At 47.1% G+C, this 17,989-nt stretch overlaps 1 protein-coding gene across 1 annotated transcript in view; it reads right to left on the bottom strand.

Annotated features, from left to right (window-relative positions):
* Positions 1-306: 306 nt before the first annotated feature.
* The window catches only part of FOXO6 (forkhead box O6), a 152,507-nt gene continuing 134,824 nt past the window's right edge, over positions 307-17,989 (bottom strand). The window contains exon 2 of the mRNA XM_087728029.1: positions 307-5,715. Within this exon, the coding sequence (XP_087584155.1) occupies positions 4,279-5,715 (1,437 nt within the window). The 3' untranslated portion in view covers positions 307-4,278. The remainder of the gene's footprint in view (positions 5,716-17,989) is intronic.

Raw genomic sequence — 17,989 nt, 5'->3', positions numbered from 1 at the left:
CACTGGATTTAATTTAAAAGCGGCTGCACATTTTCCAGTGTACATGATGATAGGTTATAGAATCCGCGCTCTCTCTTCCTCTCCTCAGGTTCAGAAAGTTCTAGAAATGGCCACTGAGTTTACAGTTTCCTATTTCATTGCCTACATTTGGGGAAAGTGAGGCTGAATGTACAAAATAAACTCATGAGCTGGATCCCAATTGTAGTAGTAGAATGCAGTAGTAGTGGTAATTACAAAAAAAACAGATGAAAACTAGGAGAGAGAGAGAGAGAGAGAGAGAGAGAGAGAGAGAGAGAGAGAGAGAGACTGACTGACTCCTGTGGAATCAAAATATAATAAATTTGGTGTAATAATCTGGAAGAAACCCTCTGAGGGGAAGGATTAATGGCACTAATGTAGACCCAGAGCAAAGAGTAATACGGGCTACTTGGAGTCTTAGCCTGCTATTTTCCTGGGCAAAAGTGAGTTATCCAATATGTAAGTCAACATTTCCTTAATATGGTTTACTGAAGAGACTACAATTGACCTGACTTTATACAGCACACTAAATCATAAACCCTGGTTTACAGATCACACTGGCTCAATTCATACAGCACACTAAACCACAAGCAAGTAAATCATATTTTGCCTTAGCGTGTTGTGCGAACTCTACCCATGACAAACTCAGCTGGTTACGAGAAAGCTATGCCTCCCTATTGCAGATGGCCTCTGGACACTGCGCCCAGGTAAGAATCAAAGTGGGGCTGATAGAAACACCTGAAACAACAATGCAAAAAAATGAAGGAGGGAAATCAGGAGATCATCTCACAGTCTTTCTCTTCATTGTTCATAAAATGGGGACCATGCCTTGTACATAATGCTGGAAACTGGGGTCTTTCCAACCACTCTTTCTGTGCACCTACAATATCTTGCATCTACCTCTGAGGGTAGAATAAGAAGCAATGGGTGGAAGCTAATTAAGGAGAGAAGCAACTTAGAACTAAGGAGAAATTTCCTGACAGTTAGAACAATTAATCAGTGGAACAGTTTGCCTCCAGAAGTTGTGAATTCTCCAATACTGGAAGTTTTTAAGAAGAGATTGGTTAACCATTTGTCTGAAGTGGTGTAGGGTTACCTGCCTAAGCAGGGACTAGAAGACCTCCAAGGTCCCTTCCAACTCTGTTATTCTATTCTACTACCATCTTGATTTTGCCCTGAATACCATCCTGTTCCATACTATAAGCTATCAGTTCTCAGAATTTTAACCAACACCCATGCTGGCTGGGCACACATCTAGACCTTGGAGGCACCTGATAGGAAGGCTAAACTAGGATGAATTTGCCTTGTTGAACTAAAACCTCAGGGAGGTGATGGGAAAATGTGGAAGGTGGGAGTAGGGGAAGAGATCTCTCTTCCTTGAGGCTCATGATGAGGCTCTTCCACACTCCAGGCTTCCAATTGGTGTAGTGTTGGTTTAAAAAAAAAAGATTTCTCATGGATGTCTTTGAATCAGGCTATAAAGAATTGGCCTTTTAAAAAAATCCACAAATATACCATGTCATGCTTTTTGTAAGCATCTACTGCTAGTTTGCAAGAGCAGATATATCAAGGCAGGTCATCTGTTTCAATGGTAGTCAGAAGCTAAGAAGAGCCCTCTGGTTCCCAAGGACCAGAGATATTATCACCCTATAGACTGAAAGGCCTGGGAATTTAAACAGTCCTGAAAGGGACTCGGAAGATGCCACAATTCCATGGATCCCTTTATGTGGGGAGAGGCAAGAATTAGCCTCCAATGGGCTCTACTGATTTTGCATGAGTTTTCCTCCATGAAAACAGGGGCAACCCTCTGTCCTTCTAGTTAAAAACATTTCCAGCAAATAGTTTTGAATGCTTCCAGCTTGCACTAAAATGCTAAACTTAAAAAAAATAAACCTGTATATTGGGTTCAGCAGTGGGATTCCAAATCTTTTCCTTACCGGTTCTATGAGAGAGCACTTTGTGCGCATTTGCAGCACTCAAAGACCGCCCTCGGTGTCAGCACTGGTGAACTGAGCTGTTGTTTAGCTCACCTGAGGCGCGGCAATCTGCTCAGCTGCGCAAATCTGCTGAGCTAAAAAAACAAGGGAATATAGGACAGGGAACGGCAGGGGCGTGGCCAGCCAGAGGTGGCATTTACTGGTTCTCTGAACTACTCAAAATTTCTGCTACCGATTCTCCAGAAACAATCTGAACCAGCTAAATACCACCTCTGATTGGATTGTTTTGAAGATCTGCCTGGATCTGGGGTTTAAAATGAGTTGGGCAGCCTGCAGTAATGATAATTCCAATCATGTTCTCATTTCAGATATGCGTGGACTTGACAGCATGAATGTACATGAGAAAGGGACACAATGAACATCCTGCTAAAAGGCTCTGGGGAATTTTTTACCCTTCCTCTAGAGGTTCCACCCTTCAAATTACAAAGCTTTTGCTTATTATTGTAAGGTGAACATTTCAAGAAACCAAATATCCATGTTGGGTCTCAGTGTAGCAAAGAACACTCAGGAAGGAGACAGACAGAAGCCAAGAGAAGGCTAATAACACCAATGAGATCTTAGGCAGGTCCCAGATATTTCGTCTTTTCTCACATTGACCCTAGCATCTATTCATTATCTATCATGCCATGTCTGGATGGAACTCTAGTTTTCTCTCATCACCTTGTGGTTTGGGTTCTTTGTGCCCCTATTCTAATAAAGCTTTTTCCAGATATTGTCCTTTCTTTCAGCCCATTCAACTCTGGGCCTTCAGTTTCCTTTGCATGGAAGAAAAGATACCACCCATTTCCTCCTTGCTCCAGATTGCCAGGAATAATCACTTTCTACAACTCAAAATTTATTATTAGGGGGTATTATATTAGCTACTCGCTAGGTTCAGCCTTATGTGTTTCATTACTGGAGGTGCAAACACTGAAAATAAGCTGCCACCAGTCCTTCCCATGCCACCTTCCTACTTAACCTGCCCATCCCAACGGCAGCCATCTCTGCCACAATGCCAAATGCCATCATGGGTAAGGGCAAACTTCACATATTTGTATGCCGGAGCAAATGGTATTAGGGCCCATTCTCCCACATGGCCACGTGCATGCACATTTCATCCTGCAAGCTGCTTCCGTTGCAAACCCAGATGGCATTGAAAATGAGCACAAAAATGAGCAACGTTGACGAGTTCAGTTCCTGTTACCCCCATGTCTACTGGGCAATGCAGAGTCAGTGGCTAGATTTATAGCAATCAAACCCATGTTGCTGTTGTTGTTGTTGTTGTTGTTGTTGTTTTCTTTCTGCACCAGCCATGCCACAAATGCCTCAGATCTATTTTTTCCTACCTGTTGAGCAAATCCTCAGCAATTCAGCTAAAAGGATGGAGATATAATGGAGCTATTGCACGATAAACCTAGGTTTCACACCAGAAGTTAGTTCTTCCCTGTTGCTGTTGGCCGCTGCATAAAATGGGGGCCATAGATGGGCAAGGAATTAGCGAGGAGAAGAAGAAATCAAATCAGAATTTAGATAGTTAGGAAAGTGGGAAGCCAGCAGAAAACTTGTTCTAAAACCTTTGTATGGAAGCCATCGAAATCAGAGGCCACCAACCTTTTGGGTACCAGGAAGTGGTTCCATGGAGAGGTTTTTCCACGGACCGGAGGGTGTGTGGTTTCATGTACTGCCTGCATCCCACGGGATGGGGCTTCGTTTGTTTGCGTGGCCCAGTTTCTGGCATGCCACGGCCCAGGGCCGGTCCACGGACTCGGGGCTGGGGACCCCTGCTCTAAGTCAGCACGAATGCTTGGCAATAGCTCTAGTCTGTTCTTCAGGTCACAGATCACCTGTTCCCTCTTTCTGTGCAATAGTGCAAATGCCCAGGGAGGGAGAGAGGGAGGGGGGGGGAAAGGGGAAGCGACTTTGCAATGCCATGGCTAAGTTGTGCCTATTGCACACATCAAAGACAGATCCGACTTACTGCACAATACACCTGGCACAAGGCGGGAAGCCGCCGGTACCTGTCAAAACATTTTACCCTACATTGTGTGTGTGTGTGTGTTTTGTGTGTGTGTGTGATTGTGTGTGCATGTGTGCGTGCATGTGTAGTGTAGTGTCGTTGTCAAGTTTCAACAGATGGCTCTAGCCTGGCTGAAGAAATGAAGGCAAAGAACAGAAGAAGAAGAAGAAGTAGAAGAGCAGGGCTGAATGATGGAGGAAAGAGTTCTGTTTCCCCAAGACCCTCTTTGCCCCACTCATTGCTGGGCCTGAGCAGCCTGAACGGGCCTCACCCAGGTACCCAGCTTTGATTGCTGGGCTGTGGGGCACTGGGCAAAGGGGCCACGTTGAGACCGTTTTGTGGCGGAAGAGCCGAGTCAAAGTTGAAGTCCATCTCGTCGCTGTCCATGAAGTCATTGAGGATGATGGACTCCACATCGCATTCCAAGCTCCCGTTGAACATGTCCAAGTCTAGATCGGCTGGGAATCTGTCCTGACTCAAAACAGGGGTGTGCATGGCTTCTGGGTAAGGTCCCTGCAAGGAATCTAGCAAGCTCATGTGCGCCCCCTGGTTGCTGACGTAGGAATGGAGATGCCCATGGTGAGGCATGTTCACCATGCTGCAAGTGTCACCGGGCAGGCTCATAAGGCTGATCGGAGACGGTAAGGCACTGTTGTTAAGAGGAGGGTGATGGCCAGCTGGCAACGGGTGGTGGTATAACGTGTTGCTCTTCATGAGGGAGGACGAGTGGGGAGGGTAGGGAACCAACCCTATCTCTCCACCTCCACCCCCACCGCTACACACCAGGGCATTTGGTCTGTGGCCGCGAGGCAGGCCCATGCTGCTGGCCGGGGGCAGGTGCGGCTCCCCCTCCTTGTGCGCGTAGGAAATGGAGGAGAGCAGGTCCTGCAACGAGGCGTTGCGGTAGGAATTCATGGGGACGAAAGTGGCCTGCTTGTTCTCTTGGATGGTCTGCATGGGCAGACGGCGCATGATGCTCATGGCGGGCTGGCTATAGATAGTCCCAGAGTAGGTGTTCCCGCCTCCTCCCCCTCCCCCACCTCCTGCCCCCACGGAGGAGCACTTGGAGCTGAAGCCAAAGTTGGAGGTCCTGGGCCGAAGTCCTCCAGCAGAAAGCGGCTGGGCTGGGCTCATGCTGTAGTTGTCCTGCAAGTCATCGAGAAGACTCTCCCCCAGGCTCTCGTTCAGGTTGATGGTACCAGTGAGATCGGTCAGCCTGGGCATCTCCACTGAACAGCGGGCGTTCAGGGAAGGGGAGAGGGTGCTCGAAGGGCTGGGGTACATCAGCGGGGAGGAGGGGGTCCCATCATCCTCCTCCAGATCATCCGGCTCATGGTTGGCCATGATGGGGGAGAGGCGGCTGCTCAGCGTGCTGGCCGAGGAGTTGGCCCGTGTCCGGAAGTCAGCCCAAGCGTCATATTCCTCGCCGGCGTGGGAGGTGGGGCTCTCTGACCATTTGGCCTGCTGGCTCGCTGGGCTTTCCTCTCCTCGTTCCTGAGCAGTCTGGCTCTGCTTTTTCCGGCTGGCTTTGCCTTTGATCCGCAGGAACTTGCTGTTGTTGTCCATGGAGACGGCTCGTCGGCGGGGCGTCTTCCCAGTTTTGCCACCTTCGGGGTTCAGCATCCACCAGGAACTTTTGCCGGTGCCTTCGTTTTGCACGCGGATGAAGCGGGTGTGCAAGGACAGGTTGTGCCGGATCGAATTCTGCAAGCAAAACAAGACCAAAAGAGGAAGAAGAAGAAAAAAAATCTATCACTGTTGGCCAGAAGCAATCCTCACATCTCTTACTTGCCATTCTTTCTGCTTTCTACCCCCCCACCCCCTAAAAAGCTACCCGTCCCCTGGCTTTACAGCTGACATGCGCCAAACGTTTTCAGTTCCGCTTGGGGTTAGCAGAGAGCCCCACTTTTCTCAAATCGAGAGACACATTTGGGATATAAAAAACAGCACCCTGCTCAAAATGGGATGCACTGAAACGAAGATTGGGAAATGGCCAGGATAAAAATAAATAAATCAGCTATAAACTTAATAAGCCTCTAATTAACTAAATTAAATATTCCGTTAACATGATTATAGTCAAATCTCCTTGAAGCCAAACTCAACTTAAACTCCTGGGGACTTTCTAGAGGTGTCCTTGAGTTGTATTCTTGGTAACAGTGGGAACAGGATTGGCTATGATCTTGGCTATGGCTATGATCTTTTCTTGCATTATGCCTCAACTTACAACAGTTCATTTACTTTGGGCCAATCATCAGGAGACTGGGAGTTCTAATCCCGCGTTAAGCCTGAAAGCTGGCTGGGTGACTCCGGGCCAATCATCAGGAGACTGGGAGTTCTAATCCCGCCTTAGGCATGAAAGCTGGCTGGGTGACTCCGGGCCAATCATCAGGAGACTGGGAGTTCTAATCCCGCCTTAAGCATGAAAGCTGGCTGGGTGACTCTGGCCCAATCATCAGGAGACTGGGAGTTCTAATCCCGCCTTAAGCCTGAAAGCTGGCTGGGTGACTCTGGCCCAATCATCAGGAGACTGGGAGTTCTAATTAAGCATGAAAGCTGGCTGGGTGACTCTGGCCCAATCATCAGGAGACTGGGAGTTCTAATCCCGCCTTAGGCATGAAAGCTGGCTGGGTGACTCCAGGCCAATCATCAAGAGACTGGGAGTTCTAGTCCCGCCTTAGGCATGAAACCGGCGGGATGACTTTGGCCCAATCAACCAGGAGACTGGGAATTCTAATCCCACTTTAGGCGTGAAAGCCAACTGGGTGACTTTGGGCCAATCATCCTTTTCTCAGCCCAACTCGCTCACAGGGCTGTTATTGCGGGAAAAGTTAGAGCAGTGTTTCTCAACCTTGGCAACTTGAAGATGTCTGGACTTCAACTCCCAGAATTCCCCAGCCAGCAGATGCTGGCTGGGGAATTCTGGGAGTTAAAGTCCGGACATCTTCAAGTTGCCAAGGTTGAGAAACACTGAGTTAGAGGAAGAAAGTTATGCTAGGTGTGTTTGCCCCCTTGAGATATTTATAAAAAACAATAAAGGCAGGATACAAATAAATAAATCAAATAAACAAATATCAGCGGAGCAAAGACGGCAACCAATATGCAAGCATCAGCTTCACCAGACATGTAACAACCTTTTTTTTTGTGCAATTCTACTTGCTTGAAAAGACAAGACTTAGCTGATTTGGAGTGTTTGGGAAGTTAATAAGCTGGCTATGGAGGGAATAACCATTTTCAAGATCTTTCCCCGGGGTTAAAACTATGCAGAGAGCCAACTCTTGTTTCTCAACTTCAGTTGCCATGCTAGGTTGCTTAGTGAATAGAATAAATTAAAATAAAATTGCCATCAATTTGGCATGCTGGGCGCTTTTTTTTGTTTTTAGGAAGCGTAGCATATAAATAAAATCACTGACCCAACCTTTCCGTGAGGGAGAGAGGCGGTCGAGAAACATGAAGTATAAAAAAGGAAAGAAAAAAGAAAACGGAATATAACTTTCTCGACGGTCTTTATGAAGTGAATCCTTCACTTCATCCCACGATTGCCTTCGGCTCGTTAGGGGAATATTTAGTGAGAAATAAAGAAAGATCAAACTGTCGCAGTGCTAAGAGGTGACCAAATTCTGGACTTCCACAAAGTTCTGCCTGCTGCTATTTTTGCAGCAAATTTCGGTGGCCCAAATCCCGACCGTTCATATTCTGCCTTCTGAGATTAAAGCAAGTATCCCTCTTTCCACTTTCATATCCTTCTGGACTTCAATGCTTTTAAAAGACGAAAAGTTAAAATTGTCTAGCACAACACCCTGAATTCTCCAGCCAGCCGTGCTGAAGTCCACACCTCTTAAAATGGCCAAGGTGAAGAAGCACTGACCTTAACGGGATAAACTGAGCTCAGGTTTATACAACAATGGGTGAAACAGACAGTCCTTGACTTAAGTTTATTTAGTAATGGTTCAAACTTATGACGGCACTGAGAAAAGAACGTGATCGTTTCAGCCTCCCCGTGGTCATGTGATCGAAACTCAGACTCTTGGCAACTGACTCATATTTATGACGGTTGCAGTGTCCCAGGGTCATGTGATTCTCTTTTACGACCTTCTGATAAGTCAATGGTTCACTGAGGGAAGCCAGATTCCCTCAACAACCCTGTTACTAACCTCACAACTGCAGTGATTGACTTCACAATCGTGGCAGGAAAGGTCATGAAATGGGCAACACTCACTGTAAATGACTCACTTAGCAACATAAATTTTGGGCTTGATTACAGCTGTAAGCTGAAGACTTCCTGTACATAGAAGTCAAGGTTTTTGCAAATATTTTTCTATGCTTCTCTCTCTCTCTCAAATCTTTCTTTCTCTCCTTCTCTTTCTCTCTAATCTCTCTCTCCAATCACTCTCTCTCTCCCTCTTCAATATTTCTTTCTATCTCTTTCTCTCTCTAAACTCTTTCTCTCTCCAATCACTCTCTCTCCTCTTCAATCTTTCTTTCTCTCTTTCTCTCTCTCTCCAATCTCTCTCCAATCACTCTCTCTCTCCCCCGCTCCAATATTTCTTTCTCTCTTTCTCTCTCTCTCTAAACTCTCTCTCTCTCTCCAATCACTCTCTCTCCCTCTCCAATCTTTCTTTCTCTCTTTCTCTCTCTCTCCAATCACACTCTCTCTCCCTCTCCAATATCTTTCTCTCCCTCTCTAAACTTTCTCCCTCTCCAATCTTTCTTTCTCTCTTTCTCTCTCCAATCTCTCTCTCTCCAATCACTCTCTCTTTCCCTCTCCAATATTTCTCTCTCTCTATCTCCAATCTTTTCTCTCTCTCTCTCTCCAATCTCTCTCTCTCCAATCACTCCCTCTCCAATATTTCTTTCTTTCTTTCTCTCTCTCTCCAATCTCTCTCTCTCCAATCACTCTCTCTTTCCCTCTCCAATATTTCTTTCTCTCTCTCTCTATCTCCAATCTTTTTTCTCTCTTTCTCTCTCTCTCTCCAATCTCTCTCTCCAACTCTCTCTCTCCCTCTCCAATATTTCTTTCTCTCTCTCTCTCCAATCTTTTTCTCTCTCTTTCTCTCTTTCTCTAAATTCTCTCCAATCACTCTCTCTCCCTCTCCAATATTTCTTTCTCTCTCTTTCTCTCTCTCCAATCTCTCTCTCCAATCACTCTCTCTCCCTCTTCAATCTTTCTCTCTCCTCTCTCTCTCCCTCTCCATCCCTCTCTCTTCAATTTCTCTCTCTCTTTCTCTCTCTCTCTCTCAACTCTCTCTCCAATCACTCTCTCTCTCTCCAATCTTTCTCTCTCTCTCTCTCCAATCTTTCTCTCCTCTCTCTCTCCCTCTCCCTCCCTCTCTCGTCAATTTCTCTCTCTCTTTCTCTCTGTCTCTCTCTAAACTCTCTCTCCAATCACTCTCTTTCTCTCCAATCACTCTCTCTCTCTCTCTCTCTCTCTCTCTCTCCACTGATGCAGAGTTTTATGGAACCCCGAAGCTGACACCTATCAGCTCTTCGGTGTCTGCTGTGTGTTGAGTGTTCCTTTTGTTCTGGTTGTTGTCCGGAACTGGGCGAAGGCAGCTGCTGGGCTGAATGTACTAAGCAAGGAAATGCACATACAGACAGGGGGATGGGCTGGAAGGAGGCACAGAGGTCGAAAATCGCCCTGCGAGAGGCTGGCGAGGCGACTGCAGAGTTTGGATCTGTCCCTTTGTCCAGAGGCATACTAATGAGCAGGCAAGAAAGTTACAGAGGCCCATAGATCATATTATGGAATGGCTTGCTTCTCTGCACTTCATTTATTTGGAGACTGCTTGCAGGCTGGCACTCTGCCAGCAGCCACCAAATCCAAGTCTACAGAAATCAATCTCTCGCTGACTGATTAAGCCGTGTTTAGAACTAATTGCTCCTTCGTGTGTGGGGAGAATAAATTATGGGCTTTCATCTCGGCATCTTTAAAATGCAATAGCAGGTAGGGCCTCGCTGTTAACTCTTTCCATCCCGCAGTGCAGGAGACGAGGCACGCCAACTTGGAAACCCAGGAGAAGGAGAAGGAAAAGAAGAGGAGGAGGAGGGAGGGAGGAAGGATGGAAGGAAAGAAGAGGAGGAAGGAGGAGGAGGAAGGAGGAGGAAGAAGGAGGAGGAGGAAGAACAAGAAGAGGAAGAGGAGGAGGAGAGAGGGGGGAGGAAAGAAAGAAGAGGAGGAAGGAGGGAGGAGGAGGAGGAGGAAGGAGGAGGAGGAGGAAGAAGAAGAAGAGGAGGAGGAAGAAGAAGAAGAGGAGGAGGAGGAGGGAGGGAGGGAAGAAAGAAGAGGAGGAAGGAGGAGGAGGAAGGAGGAAGAAGGAGGAGAAGGAGGAAGAAGAGGAGGAGGAGGGAGGGAGGAAAGAAAGAAGAGGAGAAAGGAGGAGGAGAAAGGAGGAGGAAGAAGGAGGAGAGGAGGAAGAAGAAGAAGAGGAGGAGGAGGAGGAGGAGGGAGGAAGAAGGAGGAGGGCTTTCTTCTCCCTCCCTCTCCTCCTTTTCTTCTTCTCCTCCCTCCGCCTCCTCCCTCTGCCTTCCATCCCACCAGCCTCAGCAGGGGCCATGAAAATATGCACCGGTCCCTTGTACAAATGCTAGTTAGATTTCCAGCCTTCCCAGGAAGAGCAGTTCTTCTGGGTATCTCAAAAATGTATGGCAGGTAGCAAGGAAGATTTAACGAATCACTTCCACCAATAATGTTGCTGCGGGGCCCCATTGGCCACAGTATTCCAGCTGGCGGGGTCCAGGCGAAGAGCCTTTCCTGCCATTGCGCCTGCCCTTTGCAACATCTCCCCCACCCCGTGAGATTGGCCCCAATCCTCCTGACCTTCCGTAAGAGCTTAAAACACTTGGGTTGGGGTTTGGGGCTCCCACAGAGGGTTCACATTGGGGGAAGGTTTTTTTGATGGATTGACAGCAGATTCCCACCTTCTCCCATCCTCATCATACTCCTTCCTTCCTTATCTTTTAGCTAGGTTGGTTTTTAAAAAAATATTGTTGTATTTGTCTTATTAGGCTGGACGTAGTTTTATATTTTAATATTGTAAGCTGCTCAGAGTTACGGCACTGTAAGATGGGCAGCTAATGAATTTTACCAATAAATAAATGGAGGCAGGATTTTAAGCAGAGACCTTTTAACATTCTACTTCCCCCCTCCCTGCAGATGTGCCGATTATCTATCTATCTATCTATCTATCTATCTATCTATCTATCTATCTATCTATCTATCTATCATCTATCTATCTATCTATCTATCTATCTATCTATCTATCTATCTATCATCTATCTATCTATCTATCTATCTATCACTCTCTCTCTCCCTACCTACCTCCCTCTTCTCCATTTCTCTCTCGCTCTCCCTCCCTCCCTCCCTCCCTCCCTCTCTCTCTCTCTCTCTCTCTCACACACATACCACACACACACAGACACGGCTCTGAACTCAGGCACTAAGCTCAGATGCTGGGTCTAATAAATTCACCAGCCTGATGCATGCTTCAAACCTTTCCGTTTTAGACAGAAGCTAAATTCTCCTGTTTGGAGTTCTCTTCCTGGATCCAATGCCACGCCGGCCCTGAAAATCTAGCTCAGATTAAGCCCTGCTTGATTTCCCCCAGGGCATCTGGGAATTCAGGGGGAATTCTCCACTCCCAACACATCTGGAGGGCACCAGGTTGCAAAAGGCTTCCCCCCCCAATGTGACCCAGAGGACCAAAGCAGTTTTAAACCCGACGCCGAAAGGAGCGTGAACAAGATCAAGGTGGGCTGCCTATCTTTAAAAATAAGTCTCCCCTTTTTCTGAACTTGCTGCCTTTCAAAAAGATTAGGAGGGACACGGTTGAGGGAAGTAGAAGAATGGTAAGACAACAGGTAAGGCAGAGAGGGTGGATCAAAGAAATTACAAGCCATCCTTGGAAAAAACAACGAGAAAAAGGGTCAACATTCATTCGTGGGAGAATTGAGCCTGTCTCAGTCATAAACCAGCACAAATCACCTTCTCCCTATCTTCCTCTTGAGGTACATAGCAATAGCCTTAAGACTTATATATTGCTTTACAGTGTTTTTACAGCCTCTCTAAGTGGTTTATAGCAGTGATCCCCAACCCCGGTCCGCGGACCGGTGCCGGGCCGTGGAGTACCTAGCACCGGGCCGCGCAGCGGCCGGGGGCCATGATCGCTGCAGCGGCCGGGGGCCATGATCGCTGCAGTGGCCGGGGGCCATGATCGCTGCAGCGGCCGGGGGCCATGATCGCTGCAGCGGCCGGGGGCCATAGTTTCTTTCTGTATGCAAATTAGGGCTAACTGGCACAAGGGGTGTTACTGGACCGCTGGTGGCACTCTGACGTCACCAGCGGCCCACCGCCCCCCTGTGTTCAGCGCCGCCCTTCTCATTCCTTTTCAGCGCTTCAGCGCTGGCCGATTCCTGAAAAAAACCTAAGAGCGCCTGCGCAGCTACGTAGGGCTAGCGTAGACAGCGCTAGTAGCGTAGCCTTGCGTAGGCGCAGTTTGTGCTATGCTATCTACGCTAGCCATACTGAACAATCAATGTGTCATTGCGAACAATGCCCCCCCACCCCTGCGCGCGCTCAGCGGGCCACGGTAAAATTATCAAAGGCTGACTGGTCCGCGGCGATAAAAAGGTTGGGGACCACTGGTTTGTAGAGTCAGCCTGTTGCCCCCAACAATCTGGGTCCCCAGGAGACCCTGTGGACATAGATAAAGCTCCAGGTGGCCTCAATGACCCTGTAAAAGGAGGCAAATGACCAGCTGTCTGCAAGGAATATAAATCCTTCCATTCCCCACAAACCTGTCAAAGCAGAAAAAACTTCTTGAATGAGAAGTGAAACATCTTCAAAGAAAAAACAAGGAAGTCCAATTGCCTCATTAAAAAGCGCCTTGAACCTTACAACGGCAGCAAGACTATTGGCGGTGCAGTACTGGAAGAAGGAAGAATTACCTACTATTCAAGAATGGACACTAAAAGTAACAAACTTAGCAGAGATGGCTAAAATATCAGCATATCTTAAGGACCATTCAGATGAGAAATACAAGCTGGAATGGAGAAGATGGATTGACTATATTCAGAATAAATATGGGACGAAGAAATTCCAGATAGCTTATGAGTGAATGAGCAAGGAAGGATACAATTTGCTTACAGTTAGCTTTACAAAAGGGGAGTTGAAGTACAAGTGAGGGATGATGCCAAAGTCTGTTAGCTTATTTTAGAATATGGATGTTAATGTTTATGCCCTGTATTTGCTCTGGGAGGTTGGGGGGGGGGGTGTAGTTGGGTTGGGGGGGAGGCATATATTTGTAAAATCTTTTTTTAAAAAAATTCAATTTAAAAAAAACACCTTTGGGTTCTGACCCCGCAGATATCTCTTGACCATCCCAACCTTAAAACCTACTGGATGCTAGTGAAGAGAAAATTTCCTCTCCACCAGCAAAGCAGTGATCTGTTCCTCAACTACAATCTAATAGATATATATGAATGACCCACTTTTGACAACATTAGTGTACTGGCAATCCAATTTTGTCCTCTTCTCTACATTTTTTTCGGGGGGGGGGGGGAGTGCAAGCCAGAGAACCTGACTTTAAATAAAGACTTATTAAAAAGAAGCATCAGAAAGCATCCAAAGATCTAGACCAGGGGTTTCAAACTCAAGGCCCGGGGGCCGAATCCGGCTCTCAGGGTGCTTAGATATAGCCCGCGGGGCTGCCCGGGAAACAGCAAAGGACCAGCCCGTGGTGCTTCAATCAGAGCAAATGGAGCTTGGAGAGGGCCACGTGCAGGGCCACCCCCCCCCCAAGCTCTGTTTTCGCTGACAGAGGGTTGCAGGAGGCTGTCGCAGCCAGAAATAAGAGCTTGTGAGGGTTGCACGTGGCCCCTCCTCAGCTAACCTCAGTTAGCTGCAGGAGGCCGTCGCAGCTGAAAACAGAGCTCGGGAGCCCGTTTTCGCTGGTAGAGTGCTCGGGCCACCACAGGGGCCTCTGACACGAGTGACGTCGAGCTGGCCACATCCACCCTGGCCAGCTGCTCCCCCCAAGGTCAAACACAACCCTGATGCCACCCTCGATGAAATCGAGTTTGACAATACTGATCTAGACTGAGGCAAAGAGTGGAGGCACGGTGGCAGCTGGTACTTCCTATTTAGGCATGCCACAGCTCCACGGAACCGACTCCGGTAACTTCCATGAAAGATCCAGGATTGTGAAAATGGCTTATAAAATGGATATCTGAGAGACCGCCTCCTGCCACATACCTCTCAAAGACTAATAAGATCTCACAGGTTGGGCCTTCTCCGGGTGCCGTCGACCGGACAATGCCGGCTGGCGGCCCCCCGGGGGAGGGCCTTCTCTGTAGCTGCTCCAGCCCTGTGGAATGATCTACCCGTAGAGATCCGGACCCTTCCCACTCTCTCGGCCTTCCGAAAAGCCACGAAAACCTGCTGTTCCGGCAGGGCTGGGGCTGTTGATCAAGGTCCAGCCCCACTTAAACAGAATGTTTGGTGTGGTTTTTTTTTAAATTGTATCTCTTCTTTATTTTAACTTTTATTTTTGTTTCTGTAAGCCACCCAGAGTCCTACGGGATTGGACGGCATATATTGGGCGGCATATTCGAATCCCCGTGGAGATTCGAACCCTCACCACCCTCCACGCCTTCCGCAAAGCCCTTAAAACCTGGCTGTTCCGACAGGCCTGGGGCTAAAGAGCTTTTGCCCCCCCCCTCGAATGGTAATGGTTGTTGTGTGCTTTTAAATTGTGTATTGTTCTGTTCGTCTTTTTTATCCCTTATCTGTACCCCCTTCCCTGACTTGGATTGTGAGCCGCCCTGAGTCCCCTTCGGGAAAAAGGTGGCATATAAATGCAATAAATTCAATTCAATTCAATTCAATTACCAATTGCCAATTGTTGGTTCCGCTCCCTTTTTTTCCTCCCTCCCCCCCCATGAAGCAGAAAAAGCCACAGCATACCTTCATTTTATGCATGAGGAGAACTGCCAGAGGCTGTTTCTTGCAAAGGGATGCTCTCCCCCCCCCCCCCGACTCTCCTCGCTGCCCCCCCCCCATGGCCTCTTCAGAAAGAAATGCAAGACACCAAGAACTACACAAAAGCATGATGGAGGTGACAGTGCATCACAGGCAGCCGGCAGAAGAGCTGCATGGGGACTCCACATTTCTGTCGAACCTGACAGCCCGCCAGCTGCTCTGAGGAGAGCCAAGGGAAGGCCTGGAAGGAGAAGCGACAATACTTTCTAAGAGTGGCTCGTGTACTGGGCCAATCCACTCAAGCATGACGCAACTTGTATAACCCAGGCAACGCAACTCCTGTTGAGAAGCATAACAAGAGTACCATGTTTCCCCGAAAATAAGACAGGGTCTTATTTTCTTTTGACACCCCCCCCCAAAAAACGCTTGGTCTTATTTTTGGGGAGGTCTTATTATTTTTGAGGTGCAGGAGGCGGTGAGTGTGGTCACCTCATGGCTGCTGCTCTGTTGCAATATTTTCGGGGAGGGCTTATTTTGAGGGGAGGGCTTATTTTAGCACATGCGCTCAAAAGCCTGATTGGGCTTATTAGCTGGGAGAGTCTTATTTTCAGAATGGAGCCACAGCCAAACAACATCTCTTGCCCTGACTGTTATTGACAATCCTCTGTGGCGAAGATTATAGGTAGTCCTGAACTTAGAACAGTTCACGCAGTGACCATTGGAAGTTAAAATGGCGCTGAAAAAAGGGACTTAGGGCCATTTTCACACTTACAACCATTATGGCATCCTGACAGACACCAGAACAACATTCCGACGCTTGGCATCTGACTCATATTTATGACCGTCCCGGGACCACGTCATCCTCTTTTGCGATCTTCTGACAAGCAAAATCCATGGGGAAGCCAGATTTGCTTAACAACTGCGTTACTAAACTCACCACTGCAGTGATTCACTTGACAACAGTAGCAAGGAAGGTCGTAACACGGAGCAAAACTCAATGAACAAATGTCTCAGCCAGGAACGGAAATTTGGAGCTCAATTGTGTTCGTAAGTTGAGGACCTGAACAGGCTGCATTGTGTTTTCTTACAGGCTGCAACACCACTTTGCAAAGAGAACATGCAATGAAAATCTTTGGACAGATGCTTCAATTTAGCTCCATCGTGCTCCTGCAGACCAGTCTAGAGGAAATGTTCAATAGCACTTAATATACCGCTTCACAGTGCTTTACAGCCCTCTCTAAGAGGTTTACAGAGTCAGCCTATTGTCCCCAACAATCTGGCTCCTCACTTTACCCACCTCGAAAGGATGGAAGGTTGGGTCAACTGGTCAGGATTGAACTCCAGGCGGTGAACAAAGTTAAAATATTTTAATGCCACGAGGAATTTAAGGCGCTCTATTTCAAAAACTAATTGATTGAGATATGTTTCCTGCTTTGTTATTTTATTAGATTTGGATTTGCTATTAGTATTTTAACATATTTTTCTCCTTCGCATTGGCCAGGAGTAAGTTGTTACGAATTGAGATGTATGAATGCTTTTATTTTAAAAAAAAAAAATCTTTATTTTTTTTTAAAAAAATCAGCAGCTGTGTTCATATAACAAATTTAACTTGATTACTGAATTAATTATTCTGTCAGTTTATAGTACCTTAATATGTAAACTAAATAAACAGGGTGGATATGCACAACACACTAAGACATAATAAAGCAAACCACATTTAAAAATAACCAACATATTCAAATTGTATCAATGCAGTGACTCAAGTTTTAATTGCCTTGGCTAACCGTGGTGGGAACCCAGCGCTTCTGAGGAGTCCTTGATGATCTCTGAGCTTGGTTGTTTTCTAGCAGACATTTCATTACCCAAATTAGGTAACATCAACACTGCTATCTTACCTAGGATAATGAAATGTCTACAAGGAAACAGCCAAGCTCAGAGAGCACCAAGGACCCCTCATTTCAACCCTGAGATACATATATGTCCTTTTAGGTAAAGGCAAAGGCTCCCATCGCACATATGTGTGAGTCGTTCCCGGGGGGCGGTGCTCATCTCCATTTCAATGCCAAAGAGCCAGCGCTGTCCGAAGACGTCTCCGTGGTCATGTGGCCGGCATGACTCAACATCAAAGGCAGACGGAACGCTGTTTACCTTCCCACCAAAAGTGGTCCTTATTTTTCTACTTGCATTTTGTGCTTTTGAACTGTTAGGTTGGCAGAAGCTGGGACAAGTAACCGGTGCTCGCTCTATTATACGCGCTAGGGATTCGAACCACCGAACTGCCGACCTTTCTGATCGACAAGCTCAGTGTCTTAGCCACTGAGCCAATGTGTCCCAATCATATGTCCTTTTATATGTACCCAATTCTTCTATTTGTGGGAAGCCTTTTGCAGCTCCCCTTTCTTCGCAAGTAAACTTTTGGCTTTTGAGAAAAAAAATGAGTATGATTAGGGTTGGGTAGCCGTCCTTTTCACTTGCCACTTGCACATGTCATGAAAACTTATAGTTCACGAATGAGAGCAGAGAAGTGTGGGAAGTTATCACCCAGCCCTCTCCCAGAAAAATGAAATATCCTAGGAAATATTGAAAAGGCGGAATATTTCTCTGGATGTGAAAAGAAAGAAACATGTTTTAAAAGACAGAATAGTTGCCTGTAGCTTCCTGCCCATCCCCACTGTTAATGGGCCATTGAGAAGGCCAGGCTAGTCCCTTTTACATAATAAAGACTTCTCCACTGCAGCTGCAGGGGGAAGGAATGTTGGAACTTTACTGAACTGACCACATGGCATCTGAGAACTCATCCATACCTGGATTCAAAACACAGCCTAGAGAGTAGCCCCTGCATGGCCCCATGGGAGTCTGACAACCAATCAGAATACATTTCTTACACAGGAACAGGAAACAGAGAGGTGGGACTAAACAGGTTATAAAAAGCCTAGCAAGCCCCTCCTTCAGCCCTTCTCTTCTTCTCCACCAACATTGAAGCATGTGATCACCTTTTCTGTTCAG

This window comes from Thamnophis sirtalis, unplaced genomic scaffold (genome assembly GCF_051295495.1).
Source record: "Thamnophis sirtalis isolate CommonGarterSnake01/CBP01778 unplaced genomic scaffold, rThaSir2_p1.2 scaffold_13, whole genome shotgun sequence".
NCBI lineage: Eukaryota > Metazoa > Chordata > Lepidosauria > Squamata > Natricidae > Thamnophis > Thamnophis sirtalis.
The sequence above is the reverse complement of the archived record's forward strand: the minus strand, read 5'-3'. Positions and strand labels throughout refer to the sequence as shown.